The sequence below is a fragment of the Schistocerca cancellata genome, chromosome 3, assembly GCF_023864275.1.
Source record: "Schistocerca cancellata isolate TAMUIC-IGC-003103 chromosome 3, iqSchCanc2.1, whole genome shotgun sequence".
NCBI classification, from domain to species: Eukaryota; Metazoa; Arthropoda; class Insecta; order Orthoptera; family Acrididae; genus Schistocerca; species Schistocerca cancellata.
The window spans coordinates 378,670,562-378,689,864 of record NC_064628.1 but is presented as its reverse complement, the minus strand read 5'-3'; the positions used below and the strand labels follow the sequence as shown (position 1 = coordinate 378,689,864).

Sequence of the window (19,303 nt, the reverse complement as noted above, 5' to 3'; positions counted from 1 at the left end):
TTATTACTTACCACAAAGAAAACAAATGACAATCATGCAACCATCACTGCTGTCAATATACTATAACAGGAATGGCAGGCATTTTAAAAGTGTGTTCTCTATGGGACACTCTTTACTACAAGCAATTCCTATACAAGTGCATTATTCTAAAAATTATTATTCAATGTATTGCTTTCAAGCTGCTGATAAACACAACGTAAATAGTTCATGTAGAAACACTTTATTTAAAAATATTCAAAATTTACGAGTGGTGAAAAATAAATACACCTGAAAATCAGAGCACACTCACAGTTGTTTGTTTTGTGATTGAACTACTTTGTAAAAAAGCCCTCATTCTCATCCATCTAAAGAACATCTGATCTTTTCTGAAAAGTTAAAAAGTTATCTTTATCAAAGTTGTTGATTTTCAGAATGTTAGAAACTTAGAATGCAATTCTTTCAAAAACATCGTAGTCCGTAGTCCTGTCTTCCTCTTTCCAAAAGTGTGCAGTATTACTGGAATAACATGTTATTTAATGAAATCTTCAATTAGATAATTTGAGGTTCTTGAACATTTTTGGTTGGCTTTTATAAATCCCACGGTAAAAGTGTGCATATAAAATGAGGCACATGAAAGTAATACATATCACTTTTACCATCTGAACAATGTACAATTTATTGTTAGTCAAAATACATATATGTATTTTCATTCCGTCAGAATTATTGGTATCCTTGGGAGAGACAAAACTATTCCACCTGATGTGCAAGATGTGAGACAGATTTGAAGAAGAACGTAACAATTCCAGTTCCAAAGAGAGCAGGTGCTGACATCTGTGAATATTACCGAACTTCAGTATAATAAATCATGTTTGGAAAATACTAACACGAATTATTTCCAGAAGAATAGAGAAACTGGTAGAAGTTGAACTCGAAGAAGATCAGTTTGGGTTCCAGAGAAATACTGGAACACGTGAGGCAATACTGAGCCTACGACTTATATTAGTAGATAGTTTAAGGAATAGCAAATCTACCTTGATAGCACTTACCGAATTAGAGAAAGTTTTTGACAATAGTGACTGGAATATGCTCTTCGAAATTCTGAAGGCAGCAGGGAAAAAATAGCAAAATGCTGTTTACCTATGTAAAGAAACCAGACGGCAGTTACAAGAGTCAAGGTGCATGAAAGAGAAACAGTGGTTGAGAATGGAGGGTTGTAGCCTGTCCCCAGTGTTATTCAATCTGCAGATTGAAGAGGCAGTATAAGGAAACAAATAAAAATTTGGAGACGCGATGAAAGCTCATGGAGGAAAAATAAAAACTTTGAGGTTTGTCTGTGATGTTGTAATTCTCCCAGAGACAGGAAAAGACTTGGAAGAACAGTTGACCGAAATGGGGCAGTGTCTTGAAAAGAGAATATACTCAACAAAAGCAAAACAAGGATAATCAAATGTAGTCGAATTAAATCACGTGCTGCTGAGGGAATTAGATTAGAAAACGAGACACTTAAAGAAGTAGAAGTAGTGCACAGTATACTAAATGATGATGGCCAGAGTAAAGGATGTGAAATGTAGAATGACAATGGCAAGAAAAGCGTTCCTGAAGAAGAGAAATTTGTTTACATCGATTATAGTTTCAAGTGTTTTAAAGTCTTTTCTGAAGGAATTTGTCTGGAGTGTAGCCTTGTATGGGAACAAATCATGGACGATTAACCGTTTTGACAAGACGAGAATAGAAGCTTTTGAACTGTGGTGCTACAGAAGAATGCTGAAGATAAGATGGATAGATCACATAACTAACATAAAATACTAACTTGTATTTTAACATTTTATGATAACTGTTCCACCTCATCTTTAAATAGGCGCTGTGCACGAAGCTGCAGTTTCGGTAGTTCATTCATTGAGCTATGTTGATAGTCAGTGTTGGATACAAATGTGAAATGACTTCCCGCTGCATGGAACGTCTCATTAATTTCTCTGCTCAGACTAGTTAATAGGGCTCAATATAAAACGCACTTTGAGAAAATTAGCTCCCTTTCTCCTGTCTTTTTTGCTACAGTGATGGCATATCGGAATTTGTGGGTGCACTCAAGTGAAGGGCGAGTCTGAATGCCCAGACTTGGCATTAACGCAATCTGGCACATTTCAAATTAAACCAGACTGCCACATTTTCTGACTGTATCTCAATATATGTCTAGAGAAATTGCATTATTTTGTTGAAATGATACCATATCAAGTTGCAGCGTTCTCACCCACAATTCTGTTAACAATATATTGAACACAACAAAAGCTTTGTAATTTTTCTGAATGGTAATGCTGGATAGATGTAAAAATGGGTAATAAAACACACAGTTTTATTACTTGGATAAAATCATGTCTGTCACAGGAAAAGAGAATAATTAATACCGTGCACTTGCTCCAGTCATATGGCAGTGCACCAAACACAACGAACCTAAGTAGTAAACTTTAGCTCATACCCTTCAAGTAATTTGAATACAGACACAAAGGAATTATAGACATTGTCTGTCAGCGGGAAAGTGGAAAATCTATGCCAGATTGTAATTCGAACCTGCTTCTCCTGCTTACTAGGCAGATGCTCTGACAACTGAGCCATCTTGACACAGTAGTCATCGTGGCTGCACGGGCTACCCTAGCACGCCTGCCATCAGACCTAAACTCTCACCTTATCCACACACTACTAATGTAGTGCCCCATGCCCATATGCCCATTATCATCATTATTCACGGCATTTCGGCGATTCCTGTAAGAGTTCAAGCTTGGTTTGTATTTGCAGTGAAGAGATCATTGGCTGTCTTCCCTTCAATATATATATATATTGAAGGGAAGACAGCCAATGATCTCTTCACATGAAGACACAAAAGAATTACAGATACGTTAGAAAGCATAGACACCGCATATACATATATACAAGGTGATCATAATTAAAGATAAACTTTCAAACCGCTGTCGAAATAACACCATTCGTCAGAATGACGTCAAATTGCATCGGAATATTGTCGGAGAAGGGGTGAAACATATGGCAGAAGAAAAATAAATAGTTACAAAACTTAGGAATAGATCGCGCTGTAAGCATCATAATTTAATAGTGGTCGACTACAAATGACAAATGTATCATACAACAATGCCTAAGGTGTACGTCTGACGTTAAACAAACTGTACTATTCAGTGTGGTTGGCTGTACAGGTGTGATACTGTTAGTTACGTAAGCCCATCCACCCCGGCAAAGTCGTATCACATCGGATGGGAAAAATCGCTTTTTAATAGTCCCGAGGCCAAAAACGGCATAAAAAGCATCAATCAAAATCAAATCGGATTATTAATTTCCGTGTTCACTATGTTGTCCACCGTTTTCTGCATCAAGTTAATATCGAGAAACAGCATGTTCCACAACTGATCGAAGTGTTTCTGGAGTAACGTTCTGAATGTGTTGCACAGTGCGTGCCTTCAATGCAGCTAGGTCTGCGATCGGAACATTGAACACATCTTTCTGATAGCCCCACAGCCAGAAGTCACACGGATTTAGATCAGGTGATCGGGACGGCCAGGCTGTAGGTAAATGGCCACTGATAATTCTATCATTTCCGAAATGGCGCTTCAGCAGCTGCTTAACTGGATTTGCAATGTGCGGAGGTGCGCCATCTTACATAAAAATGATCCCATCCACACATCGACGCTGTTGGAGAGCTGGAATGACGTGGTTGCGCAAAAGACAAAAATGGTTTAAATGGCTCTGAGCACTATGGGACTTAATTTCTGAGGTCATCAGTCCCCTAGAACTAAGAACTACTTAAACCTAACTAACCTGAGGACATCACACACATCCATGACCGAGGCAGGATTCGAACCTGCGACCGTATCGGTCGCGCGGTTCCAGACTGTAGCGCCTAGAAAGGCTCGGCCGCAAAAGACAATCATAGCGCTTACCAGTGACGGTACAGGTAACAGGACAGGAAGCACCTGTCTCTTCGAAAAAATGTGGTCCTCTGATAACTGATGCCGTAAACCCGCACCACACAGTGACCTTTTCAGGGTGAAGTGGTACTGGTTGATTTGAGTGTGGATTTTCCGTTGCCCATATTTATTCTATAATTCTGTATATACAGATATCCTGTGAGATGGAAGTGGGTTTCGTCTGTCCACAAAATCTTCCACGGCCAATCATTGTCTACTTCCATGCAAGCAAGAAATTCTAAAGCAAAGATCTCTCTTGCTGCCAGGTCAACAAGAAGCAACTTGTGCACGCGGGTGATTTTGAATGGATTGCAAACAAGGACGTTTCGTAGGATTTTACGCACCGTGCTCACGGGTATGTCCAAAGCTCGGGCAATTCTCCGTGCACTACACGTTTCCACACCACCACTCGTCTCCTCCTGTGGCCACTGCTTCCAATGACGTCGAACCAATTCGTTTCCTCCCTCTACCAGGTTGCACACCAAAAGAACCCGTCTTTTCGAATTTCCTAATCATTTTCTGCAGACCCACGGCAATCATCGGACCAATGCGTTTTTTCAAACCCTTCAGTGTCCGGAACTTCTGCAGAGCGACGTGTGCACAGTCATCGTTCATGTAATACAGCTTTACAAGCAGGGCGTGATCCTGCATTGAGACAGTCGTGGCGAACGCCGCAGACGCGGAAGGAGGAAAAGCCGTGTACTCGGCGTGTTTATACCAACTTCAATGGATAGTGCGCATGACAGATTCTGACACATACAACGCCATCTATTGATCAATTTTCACAGTTTTTTTTTCTTCTGCCATACGTTTTCCCCCTTCTCAGATAATATTCCGTTGCAATTTGACGTCATTCTGACCAGTGGTGTTTCAAAACGCAGTAGTATAGGTTATTGGCCGTCTCACCTCAGTTATATATATATATATAGGGTGATTATAACTAAAGCTAAACTTTCAAAACGCAGTAGTAATAACACCACTGGTCAGAATATATATATATATATATATATATATATATATATATAACTGAGGTGAGACGGCCAATAACCTATTCAGTGAAGATGCACTCCAGGTTCGCCCTCTTATGGGAATCGTCGAAATGCCGCTAATAATGAGGATAATGGGCAAGGGGCACTACATTAGTATAGTAGTGTGTGTGGCAGTTGAGAATTTGGGTCTGACCCGGTTCGAATCCTGATCCAACACATATTTTCAACTTGGCCCCTTGGTTTTTATCACTGCTTTCTCACAGCCAATTTCTGTAATTCCTTTGTGCCTCAATTCATAACGGGTGCTCGATCAAAATTGTGTTGTACTGATAACTTCCTGTGCCACCAAACTGCTGAGGTCATAAGTCCCTTGGCTTCCACACTACGTAATCTAATTTAAACTAACTTATACTAAGGACAACACACACACCCACACCGGAGGGAGGACTCGAGCTTCCGATGGGGGGAGCAGCACGAACCGTGGCAAGGCGCCCCAGACCGCGCAGCTCAAAATGGTGTCCAAAAGAACAGACGCCTCATAGATACGCAGGGTGTTCCCGCAACAGCGTGCAAAAATTTAACGGGACATAGAGGATGCACCACTAAACAATTTGAGGTAGGGAACCGGGGATCGGAGAAGCCAGTTTAAGGAAATAAAAGGAATAAAATCACATTATTGTGTACGTTTTTATTTACATTAATTAACCGCAAATACCATCATTGGCGCAATGAACGTACGATTTGTACTGTATCTTACAATGTGTGCTGAAACAGACAGCCATCAACCTCAATGCAACATCGGCGAACAAGATTCTGACGCATGCTGACAAATATCCCCTATGTGTTTCGAATCACATCACAGGCAGCTACAATTCTGGCATCTAATTCCATCTCCGTATACACCGGGGTCTCATACACAAGTGACTTTAGATATAATCGACGGGATTCAGGTCAGGTGACCTTGCAGACCATGGAATTGGACCTCCCCTTCCAATCCAGCGACCAGGAAATACTGTACCGATCCTGCTCCATCATATTGTACTGTACGTCTCTGAATAGCACTGAGTAATGAATGCGTCTGTCACTGATTCATAGCACGTTTTGTCATGGGACAATGTAAATACGATACAACAAAGCCATCTTACGGACAAGCAAAGTAAAGAAAACCTGCATCATGACTTCGTGGTAATCAGGCTCCTCCTCCTTGTTACCTTGCAGGAAATGAAGAATGTACATGTAAATAAGCAGCACATTACATGTAAACTTGTACGCATGTTAGTTGTAAGTAAGCCGGAAAACAGTAATACTAGAACAAGCGGAAGGCAAGTTTACTTCCATATAAACTTAAGCTGGCTTCTCCGATCCCAGGTTCCCTGCCTCAAATTCTACGTCGTGCTAAATTTTTGCATGCTCTTACGGATACACCCTGTATATATATTTGTATACAATGCGAAAAATCAGTCAAGATACTATGACATTTACATTACCCCAGTTCTGTTCGAGTTGGATCATTACTTTTGCTCTTCTTAAATTTCTCCAAAGCATCTTTTGCTTTCTGCGTTATCAGAGATTCCATAGGTACATCTGGAACTCCCATATCATTAGCAAAACGTTTTGCACCATCACCAACGAGTAAAACATGCGATGTGTTTTCCATCACCAGTCTGGCTACATACACTGGGTGAGATACATTCTTGATGGCACCAACAGCTCCTGAAAATTAATCTCTTTAATGTACAGATAATTTCTCTGTATTCTGTATTACTAAAATGAATTGTTGTACCTGCATTAAGTCCTGTTCCTTCCATAACGATGGCATCCATTTCAACCTCTCCGTCAGCATTAAGAACAGAGCCATGTCCTGAGAAAAAGAAAGCGATGTGGAGTAGGGTATTATTGTAATGAAAAAGCTTTCCACATATAGTTTGTTCGAGATATTGTGAACAGTTCATTTACCGATCAATGCAAGGAGGAAATTTCTTATTGATATAGAAGTTCCATTGCTGTCAGACACCACTCAAATTACTTAGAAAGCAGGAAAACTTCATTATAGATGTGTAGAAGACACTACAGGGTGCAATATCCTCTGTCTTGTGATATAATAATGTGAGCCACTTAATGATTGATGTATCTGGAAAACATTGTCAACACAAGTCTCATTCGTCGTTGAGTCTCCTCCAAAGCTTTCCTTGATTCTGTCAACAAAACATACATAGAGGACTTTTTGTAATGGATTAATGTTAATAAAGTCTTTACCCCTTTACTATTAGTGAGTTAGCGGCACTTGTTTATCACGACTTTTTTCCCGCCAAAAAGGAGACCTAACATTCAAGACGGGAAAGAAGTGATGTTAATAACGTTATATTAAAAACATAAGGACCGCTGGTATGAAGGAAAAATACCTCTCTGGTTTCCAGTAGCAGTGTATCGTATGGACTCTCTTTGGTATGACAGTCTGCTCTCTGACTTGTAATGTGCTGGTCGCACTTTGTGTAAGTTATAAGGCTCGATAATAAATCGTCATTTAGACTGATCAGCCAGAACATTATGACCACCGATCTGCTATCGATACAAACCCGTCCAGGTGATAGCAGCAGCATCTGGCGAGGAATGACTGCTAGACAGACACATGCATGGTGCATACACATAGTTTCAGTGAGTGTGCTGTCAGTATTTAGAACAGGAAAGGCGCGCGAGCTGTCTGAGTTTGACCAAGGGCATATTCTGACGGCCTGCAGGTTCAGCACGACCATTTCGGAAACGGCAGGACATGTCCGGTGTTCAAGGACTGCTGTAGTGAGTGTCTTGGACACGTGGCGAAACCAAAGTGAAACCATGTCCAGATGTCGTGAGATTGGTAAAACAGGATACATGGGGAACTGTGGAGGAACTAACATCAGACTTTAACGTTGGGCAGAGTATGTGTGCATCTGAATGCACAGAGCACTGAACACTCCTAGCGTCTGCCTCTGCTGCGATGACCCATACATGTTAACACCACGACATCGGCAACTACGACTGACATGGGCATGTGACTATCGGCACTAGACGTTGGGGCAGTGGCAGAGTGTTACATGGCCTGCTTAATCCCGATATTTTCTTCATAATGCCAATGGGAGGTCGCGAATCAGTCGTCTTTCAGGGGACAAGCTGGCGAGGGCTCCATTATACTATGAGGAACATTAATGTGGACATCCATTGGTCCACTGGAGCTCGTGCAAGACAGTATCATATACTGGTTGCAGACCACGTATACCCCTTCATGACAATTGGAACCATGTTGCCTGATTGGACGAGTCTCGTTTCAAATTGTATCGAGTGGATGGATGTGTACGGGTATGGAGACAACATCATGAATCCAATGGACCCAGCATGTCAGCAGGGGAGTGTTCAAGGTGGTTGAGGCTCTGTAATTGTGTGGTGCGTGTGTAGTTGGAGTGATATCGAACCCCTGATACGTCTAGATACCATTCTGACAGGTGACACGTACGTAAGCATCCTGTCTGATCACGTTCACCAATTCATGTCCATTGTGTATTCCGACAGACTTGGGCAATTCCAGCAGGACAGTGCGACACACCACACGTCCAGAATTGCTACAAGGTGGCTCCAGGAACACTCTTCTGAGGGTAAACACCTCCACTGACCACTAGACTCCCCACACATGAGCATTATTGAACATTTCTGGGATTCCTTGAAGCACGCTGTTCAGAAGAGATCTCAAACCCCTCGTACTCTTCCGGATTTATGGACAGCCTTGCAGGTTTCATGGTGTGCATTCCCTCCACCACTACTTCAGGCGTTAGTGGAGTCCATACCACGTCGTGTTGCGGCACTTCTGCGTGCTCGTGGGGCTCTACGCGATATTAGGTAGGTGTGCCAGTTTCTTTGGCTCTTCATTGTATCATCATGCATGAAATATACCTTCAAATTACAGGTGTTCATTGTGAAGAACATGCAAGCAAGCAGGTAAGATCCACCAACTGCGACATAATCGCGTATATAAACAGTGATCCAGTACTGTAAAATGCTTTTTTATTCCAGTCTCTGATCACATATTTTAAATCTATGTCACGATGCTATGCTGATTATATTTACATGTTTTGACGATGCCATTATGGCCGTATCACTTTAGGGCATGGTGTAAAAAAGATCTGAGGATGGTCGTTACAGACTGAAACCGGTCATCGTCTAAAGGATTCATTTGTGATCAGAGACTGGAATAAAAAAGCATTTTAGGTAAGATCCAGTTTGAGAGGGGGAGAGAGAGCGCTGTGGTGTGCGGGTACCTGCGTTGAAGGCCTCGTCGTCCTCCATGACCTCGACGGCGGCCTGTACGGCGTCCAGAAGACTGCCGCCCTGCTCCAGCACGGCGTAGCCCGCCTTGGCGGCCCGCCTCACGCCCTCCAGCTTGGGTTGGTCCTGGCTGTCCGGGATGTCGCCGGCGCCGCCGTGCACCAGCACCACAGGCTCCACCATCCTGGGGCACACTGGGCGGGTCCGCACAGTACACAGCGCAATTACTCAACACTGCCTTTCTACACTGTTTGGCTCTAAAACAGCACAACCACGAAGCTGGCATGCAACAAACATCGAAGTGTACCAACGCAAAGTAGCCAGCGTAACATCATCTACCGTATCTACCGTCTGTATACAAGAAAAAATTTCTCAACGGATTTCTCACTCAGAAACCACATTTTCACGTTGTTTGATTGTGAGAAGATCGCGTTTTTGTTGTGGTTGTCTTGAGTCCGAAGTAGGGCAATACATAAAATATCTATATACGAGGGTCACTCCAAACGAAATGCACACTATTTTTGTTTAAATCCATCTTTTATTCTACATGTTTGGAGGTTCTACAGTGTGTAGATACATCCTCAAGGAACAATATTTTCATTTCTCCACATAATTTCCGTCCCTCTCAACTACCTTACGCCATCTTGGAATCAGCGCCTGTATATCCGCACGGTAAAATTCTGGACCAGCCTGTTGGAGCCACTGTTTGGCAGCGTGCACAAGGAAGTCATCATCTTCAAACCTTGTTCCACGAAGAGAGTCTTTCAGTTTCCCAAAGAGATGATAGTCACATGGAGCCAGCTTAGGACTGTAAGGCGGGTGTTTCAGTGTTGTCCATCCGAGTTTTGTGATAGCTTCCATGGTTTTTTGATTGACATGTGGCCGCGCATTGTCATGCAACAGCAAAACATCCTGCTTTTGCCGATGTGGTCGAACACGACTCAGTCGAGCTTGAAGTTTCTTCACTGTCGTCACACATGCATCAGAATTTATGATGGTTCAACTTGGATGATGTCCACAAGCAAGAGTCCTTCGGAATCGAAAAACACCGTAGCCATAACTTTTCCAGCAGAAGGTGTGGTTTTGAATTTTTGTTCTTGGGTGAATTTGCATGATGCCACTCCATTGATTGCCTCTACGCCTTTGGTGAAAAATGGTGGAGCCATGTTTCAACACCTGTCACAATTCTTCCAAGAAATTCATCTCCACCATTCTCGTACTGTTCCAAAAGTTCGCTGCATACCGTTTTTCTTGTTTCCTTGTGAGCAACTGTCAACATCCTGGGAACCCACCTGGCACAAACCTTTTTTAACGTCGACACTTTCAGTATTCTGCAAACACTTCCTTCCCCTATCCCAGCGTAGTGAGACAAATCGTTCACTGTGGTGCGTCTGTCAGCAGTCACCAGCTCGGTAACTCTCTGCACATTGTCTGGGGTGTGTGCAGTACGAGGCCTGCCGGTGCGAGGACAATCCTCAATATTGCCGTGCCCGCTTTCATCACGTAACCTGCTTGCCCACAGACTAACTGTACTGCGATCGACAGCAGCATCTCCATACACCTTTTTCAACCTCTTGTGGATGTTTTCCACTGCCTCGTATTCACAGCACAGGAATTCTATGACAGCACGTTGCTTCTGACGAACGTCAAGTGTAGCAGCCACCTTGAAGATATGCTATGACGGCGCCACTCACGGGAACAGGTTGGACTAAGTTTGAAAACAATCGAGAAGGATGTATCTACACACTCTAAAACTTTCTCAAATGCAGAATTAAAACTGGATTTTTACAAAAATAGTGTGCATTTCTTTTGGAGTGACCCTCGTATCGATAGTTTTCCTAGATTACATTGATACACATCGATGACCTTTTACCATTAATACATCGATACTTCTATATCAGAATGGCTGTTTCGAGTGCCGATATTTTTATTTCATATTATATTTTTTTCACAATTTTTAGTAGTTATTCGAAGCTGTTCTTTTGAAATTGTAGTAGAACATAATTTTACTTTCATTGTGTGAAGGCGTCTTACTACTTTTTGAGCTTACATCACGGGCAATATTCCTCCTTCACTATGTAAAGCAAGTATATGTAGCGCAAAAGAAGTCCGATTGCACTGGGGGAATTGCACTGTGAATGAAATAACAAGATTTCCTAAGTGAAGAAATAACGCTGTGCTATATTTTCACATCGGCATTCTTCGGCAGTTGCTGAAACTGATGAACAAGAATCTAAATGACAAGGTTGGTCTTTGCGGTGGGCGGAGACGTGTGAGGGGAAATGCTGACGTAATCGGCGCTCGGTGCTATCAACAAGAATTGCAACGTTTAGCTTAGCCGCTCAATTTTGATGCTGCGATTGCTAAGTCGCTGGCGTTGGCATACACGAGAAAACGGGGAAGTCGATATCAAGTGTTTTGGACAGACCCGATAGGTGACGAAACCGAATGACAGACTCATCGAACACCTTCTATTGTGCTATGTACATGCAGTTACCATTGTTAGCAAAGTGGTTATCGCCAAGTGTGAACATGCATCGTTCCCCTTTCAGTTCTTGCTCTAAGACAAATAGGCTGGCTGCAAGCTTGTTGATATACAGAATATCTAATATTAAATAAATTTATGTATTTACGAAAATATAGGCTCTAAGTCTAGCAGTATACGAGTGTTTACAATTTTTATAGGCGAGGTTCGTCGATATTTTTTCTGTCGATGTATCAATATACAGAAGCAGCTTTCGATATGTCGAGAGACAGTTATGATATACCTTTTTCAGATATCGATATATCGGATTCCCGATATTTGTAAAAATATCAGCAGTCCTAGTCTAAAGACTGGTTTAATGCATCTCTCCACACTACTCTATCCTCTACAAGCCCCCACATCTCAGGATAACTACTGCAATGGACTTCCGTTTCATCCTACTTACTGGACTCGCCTGTTGGCCTCCCTCCGCAGTTTTACCCCTCCACCCCAAGACTGATGCTGCAGCCATTCGACTGCAATAATTTTTATTTTATTGTTACATGATTCAGATTTCGGCCTTAGGCCATTTTCGAGTACAAGATTATTTGTATGCCAAAAGACATCAGACTGGTATGCAATACGAATCCTTGTTGAAAAAGCATATCTGCTCATAAAGTGGGAACATCTGACTTTTACTAATGACAGATCTGGCCCATATGTCCAGATATGCCTTCTCGACAAGAACTTGTACTTCGTACTAGACCAACGTCTTTTAACACACAAACAAATTATTGTAATTGAAAATGGCCAAAGGCCATAAAATAACAATAAAATAAAAATTATTAATATTGTGTCTGCCACTCGTCTAATATAGGGTGCCTAGGAAGATGTTCTCTCGGATCTCTAGACAACAACTCAAGCAAATCGCATTAATGGAGTTTATTACAGTAAAAACTTTGAGGTTCGCCGATGACATTGTAATTCTGTCAGAGACAGCAAAGGACTTGGAAGAGGAATTGAACGGAATGGACAGTGTCTTGAAAGGAGGATATAAGAGGAACAACAAAAAAGCAAAACGAGAATAACGGAATGTAGTCGAATTAAGTCGGGAATTAGATTATGAAACGAGACACTTAAAGTAGTAAATGAGATTTGCTGTTCGGGGAGCAAAATACTGATGAGGGTCGAAGTAGAGAGGATATAAAATGTAGACTGGCAGTGACAAGGAAAGCGTTTCTGAGGAAGAGAAATTTGTTAACATTGAGTATAGATTAAGTGTTAGGAAGTCGTTTCTGAAAGTATTTGTATAGAGTGTAGTCATGTATGGAAGTGTAACAAGGACGATAAATAGTTAGGACAAGAAGAGAATAGACGCTTTCGAAATGTGGTACTGCAAAAGAATGCTGAAGATTAGATAGGTAGACCACATACCTAATGAGGAGGGATTGAACAGAATTGGGAAGAAGAGAAATTTGTGGCACAACTTGACTAGAAGAAGGATCGGTTGGTAAGACATGTTATGAGGCATCAAGGGATCACCAATTTAGTATTGTAGGGCAGCGTGGAGGGTAAAAATCGTATAGGAAGACGGTTCAAATGGCTCTGAGCACTATGGGACTTAACTGCTGAGGTCATCAGTCCCCTAGAACTTAGAACTACTTAAACCTAACTAACCTAAGGACATCACACACACCCATGACCGAGGCAGGACTCCAACCTGCAACCGTAGTGGTCGCACGGTTCCAGCCTGTAGCACCTAGAACCGCTCGGGCACCCTGGTCGGCGGCCCATTACAAATGATCACATTCAACACCAATTTACAACTGACAGATTACAACGTCGCAGTGATAGTACAAATTGACATCAACCTACATGTGATATCATTAGTAGTACATAGACATCTTTTAAGTGGTTATATGTCATATTGTTTGTGATTTTGTACAAATAATATTTTCGCAAAGAAGTTTTAAGAATTTTTATAAAATGTTTTTAAAAAATTTCTAAAATGATGCAAAAATTTATGTAAAATTTATGTTTTATGAATGCTGCATAAGATTTTATAGACTGTTTTTTCAACTGTAGAATATTGACTTCGCTTAATACACTACTGGCCATTAAAATTGCTACACCACGAAGACGACGTGCTACAGACGCGAAATTTACCCGACAGGAAGAAGATGCTGTGATATGCAAATGATTACCTTTTCAGAGCATTTACACAAGGTTGGCGCCGGTGGCGACACCTACAACGTGCTGACATGAGGAAAGTTTCCAACCGATTTCTCATACACAAACAGCAGTTGACCAGCGTTGCCTGGTGAAACGTTGTTGTGATGCCTCGTGTAAGGAGGAGAAATGCGTACCATTACGTTTCCGACTTTGATAAAGGTCGGATTGTAGCCTATCGCGATTGCGGTTTATCGTATCGCGACATTGCTGCTCGCGTTGGTCGAGATCCAATGACTGTTAGCAGAATATGGAATCGGTGGGTTCAGGAGGGTAATACGGAACGCTGTGCTGGATCCCAACGACCTCGTATCACTAGCAGTCGAGATGACAGGCATCTTATCCGCATGGCTGTAACGGATCGTGCAGCCACGTCTCGATCCCTGAGTCAACAGATGGGGACGTTTGCAAGACAAGAACCATCAGCACGAGCAGGTCGACGACGTTTGCAGCAGCATGGGCTATCAGCTCGGAGACCATAGCTGCGGTTACCCTTGACGCTGAGTCACAGACAGGAGCGCCTGCGACGGTGTACTCGACGACGAACCTGGGCGCACGAATGGCAAAAAATCATTTTTTCGGATGAATCCAGGTTCTGTTTAGAGCATCATGATGGTCGCATCCGTGTTTGACGATATCACGGTGAACGCACATTGGAAGCGTGTATTCGTCATCGCCATACTGGCATATCACCCGGCGTGATGGTATGGGATGCCATTGGTTACACGCCTCGGTCACCTCTTGTTTGCATTGACGACATTTTGAACTTTGCTGCCCTGGCCAACACATTCTCCAGATCTCTCACCAATTGAAAACGTCTGTCCAATGGTGGCCGAGCAACTAGCTCGTCACAATACGCCTGTCACTACTCTTGATGAACCGTGCTATCGTGTTGAAGCTGCATGGGCAGCTGTACCTGTACACGCCATCCAAGTTCTATTTGACTCAATGCCCAGGCGTATCAAGGCCGTTATTATGCCCAGATGTAATTGTTCAGGGTACTGATTTCTCAGGGTCTATGCACCCTAATTGCGTGAAAATGTAATTACATGACAGTTCTAGTATAGTATGGTTGTCCAATGAATGCCCGTTTATCATCTGCATTTCTTCTTGGTGTAGTAATTTTAATGGCCAGCAGTCTAAGTTATGATAAAAATTTAGGCATATATAATTGTATGGAATAGTATATCCATGCCTTAATGTGAGATGGTACTACAACTATGCCACGTAATGTACATAATCACTACGAATCTTCCGTCATTTGTAAAGTAGTGATGAATGTGCGCACTTGTAATCGGAGCAGTAACATGTGTATACATAGTTGTTATTTTAAGACTGACATGCCCACTTCTGGTATAGTTCACGATACCAATGTGAAGATACGTTACATAGCACCACTTACTGTGCTGAAGGAGAAGATTGTGCAGTGATGTAAATATGGGCAAGTTGTTATCGCATGTACCGGAAATCTTCGATATAATTACGTATGCCGTTGTGTTAGTGGCGTATCCTAGCGTTTTCTGTTCCATCTTTTGCAGATCCGAAAATGCGACAGATAATTGCCGAAACCGGTAATCTATATGAATAAATTATTTTAGCTATCTTGGCAGTTGAAAACTTATTCAGTGCTCACTTTCTTTGGAATGTTAGTTAAAAACATTTTTCTTGAAGTCTGAGGGTAAATACTGTGTTATACCTCGTGTAAGGAGGAGGAAAGTCTACCAGCACGTACTGCATTTCGATTCTGGCAGGCTCGTGGTCTACTGAGATTGCAGTTTATCGTTCTGTGATGTTTCTGCTCATAGTGATGGGGATGACACGGTTGCTGAAATGGAATCTGTGGGTTTAGGAGGGCTCCAACGACGTTGTGAAGTATTTGAACGCTCTCAAGGCGCAGGTGACTCCAGTGTATAACAAGGGTAAAAGAATAGACTCACAAATTTACGGACCGATATCCGTAACTTCTGTTTTCTGCAGAATCCTTAAACATACTCTCAGTTGAAATGTAATAAACTTTCTTGAGACTGGGAAGCTTGTGTCTACGAATTATCATGATTTTAGAATGTATCGCTCGTGCCTAACTCAGTTTGCCCTTTTCTCACACGATATACCACGAACTATGGATGAAGAGCAACAAGCAGATTCCATATTTCTAGATTTCCGGAAAGCATTTGACACGGCCCGCCTCATTTCAGGCTGTTAACGCAGGTACGAGCGTATGGAATTAAGTTCACAGATATGTGAGTGGCTCAGAGACTTATTAAGTAATAGAACCCAGTATGTTGTCCTCGACGGCGAGTGTTCATCAGAGACAATGGTATCGTCAGGGGTGCCGCAGGGAAGTGTGACAGGACCGCTGTTGTTCTCTGTATACATAAATGATTTGGCGGACAGGGTGGGCATCAATCTGCAGTTCTTTGCTGATAATGCTGTGGTGTACGGTAAGATGTCGAAGTTGAGTAACTGTAGAAAGATACAAGACGACTTAGACAAAATTTCTAGTTGGTGTGATGAATGGCAGCTAGCCCTAAATGTGGAGAAATGTAATTTAATGCGGATGAGTAGGAAGATCAAACCTTTAATGTTCGGATACAGTATTACTATGGTCCTGCTTGACACAGTCAAGTCTTTTAAATGTCTGGGTGTAACGTTGCAAATCTGTATGACATGGAACGAGCTTGTGAGAACTGTGGCATGGAAGACGAAAGGTAGACTTCACATTACTGGGAGAATTTTAGGAAGGAGTGGTTAGTGTAAAGGAGACAGCACATAAAAGGCTGGTGCGACCTATTCTTGAGTACTGCTCGAGTATTTGGAATCGGTACCAGGTTGGATTGAAGGAAGACATCAAAGCAATTCTGAGAGGGGCTGCTAGATTTGTTACCGGTAGGTTAGAACAACACGTAAGTATTACGGAGATGCTTCGGAACTCAAATGGGAATCCCTAGAAGGAAGGCCACGTTCTTTTCGAGAAACCTATATTGCCTGAATTGAATGGACAGTTTCCTCTAAATGCTAAAAGCTGTTCGTCAACATTAAGATATTCACTAGGTGAAAAATGCTTTTGGAAATTGTACGTGAATAGTTCAAGTACCTCTGATAGGAGCTAACTTGTCAGTCTCTCTGAGAACACCTCTATCACGGATATTATCAAACCTATGACATCTCAACAGAAAGCTGAATCGGTTTTCACTTATGCGTAAACAACATGATTCAAGTCCGTTTCCCTTTGAGTTATCCCACAATTTCGATATATTCTTCCTAGAACATCTCAAAGATCTACACAGATATAATAAACCAATGAAAGCTCTGATATCTATCGCATCTGTTTCTTTAGCATCTCTTTCCCTAGATAAATTACCATGAACTTTGCTGATGGATATATTAGTGCATGATAATTCTCTGGCACTTCTAGTTCTGTTCCTGAATCATGACTGATTTCATGAACACAGTCCTCAGTCTCTGAGTCAGCGCTATCACTGTGAGCATCTTCATCACTCAGCTCATTGAACCACTCCAACCATACATTAGGATCTATACTAAACTCTGTCCGAGGTTTTTTTGATTTTGACATTTCTTCTACAATCTAAAAATTAAGAGAATACTAGGTAACACGGAAGATAACTGCAGTCAGTTTCAATAAGTCCAAATTTACGGACATGAAAGATCGATTGAATCTAGGAAAGCAATAAAGTAATACAGACTTACTTTGTTTCAGATTATGGCAGCAGAGCTCGCGCGGATGACTGGTGTCCTCCAGACTATAATAATGTTTGATAAACAATATATCTTTCGTAACTGAAAGCCAACAATGATTGGAGCTAACTGCTGGAGAGTTAACAGAAAGGTACTGAAAATGGAGCGATCTCAATCCTGCCCTGTCAAACAAAATTGAGCAGGAAAGTCATGTGGATGACCAGTGTAATCCGTGCGAGCGGCGGAGGGTAACGGTGCTAGGCTGCGTTTGTCACCGTCATACTGTTCCACACCTGGAACGTATGAAACTGTGTTCACAACTGGGTCACCCCTGGTTTGCACAGCAAATAACTTGGACAGCACTCGCCGCATTGCTATCACGTTGAAACTGGCTGCTGTGTCCTGTCTTTGACGTCTCCGTGACATCTTACAGCAAGATAACGCAAGACTGCTTGTTGGCCGTGCTGTCCAAATCTACCTCGATTCGGAGCGTGTTCCACTGTAGTCCCGGCCAGCACCTCCTCCGGACTAGTGGTTCCCAACATTTCTTAGACCATTACCCCTGATTGCAGTCAGACATTAGCTAGTGCCCTCACCGCCTCCCCCTCCCCCTCCCCGCCCCCACCCCCTCCCCCGCCGTCTCTTGCTCTCCACTTACATTATTATCAACTTTAGCAGCTAACTAAATTATAGAATGAAAGTGTTTTCTTGGAACACTTTTATTTTTAAAGTGGTGAAAGATTAATAATATTTTGTGTCTGTGTGTGTGTGTGTGTGTGTGTGTGTGTGTGTGAGAGAGAGAGAGAGAGAGAGAGAGGAAGAGAGAGAGAATGCGCGCGCGCGTTACAATGAATGACGAAGGAATTAGTGGTGCATCGCAAGTGCTACCCACAACTCCTTCTCGGGTAAGATCCACAGTGAAGGTAGACACTTGTTACAACACATGCTTCCCCTGAATTAGTCCTGACCGTTGCTACACTTGCCTGACCTGCACAGTGGAACCCAATTTAAAACTAAACAGGTTCAGATGTGGACACTATACTTACGGTTTGTAAATCACCTGATTGCTGTCTGGCAGAAATTTGACTACTTCAAGTTCTTAATGCTTTGTGTCTAGCCACTCTAACAATAATAATGATAATACTGTCAGAGTATCCCTTATCCAGCTTCTGCAGTGTCGTGCTGTCTATTAATAACAATAATACTAATAACACCGTGCATGGCATAAACACTGAAGAGCGAAAGAAAAAGGTACACCTGCCTGATATCGTGTAGGGCCCCCGCGAGCACGCAGAAGTGACACAACACGACGTGGCATGGACTCGACTAATGTCTGAAGTAGTGCTGGAGGGAATGCACACCATGAATCCTGCAAGGCTGCCCATAAATCCGTAAGAGTACGAGGGGGTGGAGATCTCTTCTGAACAGCACGTTGCAAGGCATCCCAGCTATGCTCAATAATGCCCATGTCTGGAGAGTCTAGTGGCCAGTGGAAGTGTTTAAACTCAGAAGAGTGTTCCTGGGGCCACTGTGTAGTAATTCTGGATGCGCATTGTCCTGCTGGAATAGCCCAAGTCCGTCGGACCGCACAATGGACATGAAAGGATGCAGGTGATAAGACAGGATGCTTACGCCCATGTCACCTGTCAGAGACGTACCTAGAAGTATTAAGGGTCCCATAT

The 19,303-nt window shown here is 42.4% G+C and overlaps 1 protein-coding gene across 1 annotated transcript in view; it reads right to left on the bottom strand.

Moving 5' to 3' along the window:
• LOC126175073 (isoaspartyl peptidase/L-asparaginase) overlaps positions 1-19,303 on the bottom strand; it is a 55,724-nt gene that overhangs the window by 8,896 nt on the left and 27,525 nt on the right. Inside the window, exons 2-4 of the mRNA XM_049921600.1 lie at positions 9,226-9,426; positions 6,720-6,797; positions 6,424-6,649 (exon numbers count right to left, since the gene is read on the bottom strand). Of these exons, the coding sequence (XP_049777557.1) occupies positions 6,424-6,649; positions 6,720-6,797; positions 9,226-9,426 (505 nt within the window). The remainder of the gene's footprint in view (positions 1-6,423; positions 6,650-6,719; positions 6,798-9,225; positions 9,427-19,303) is intronic.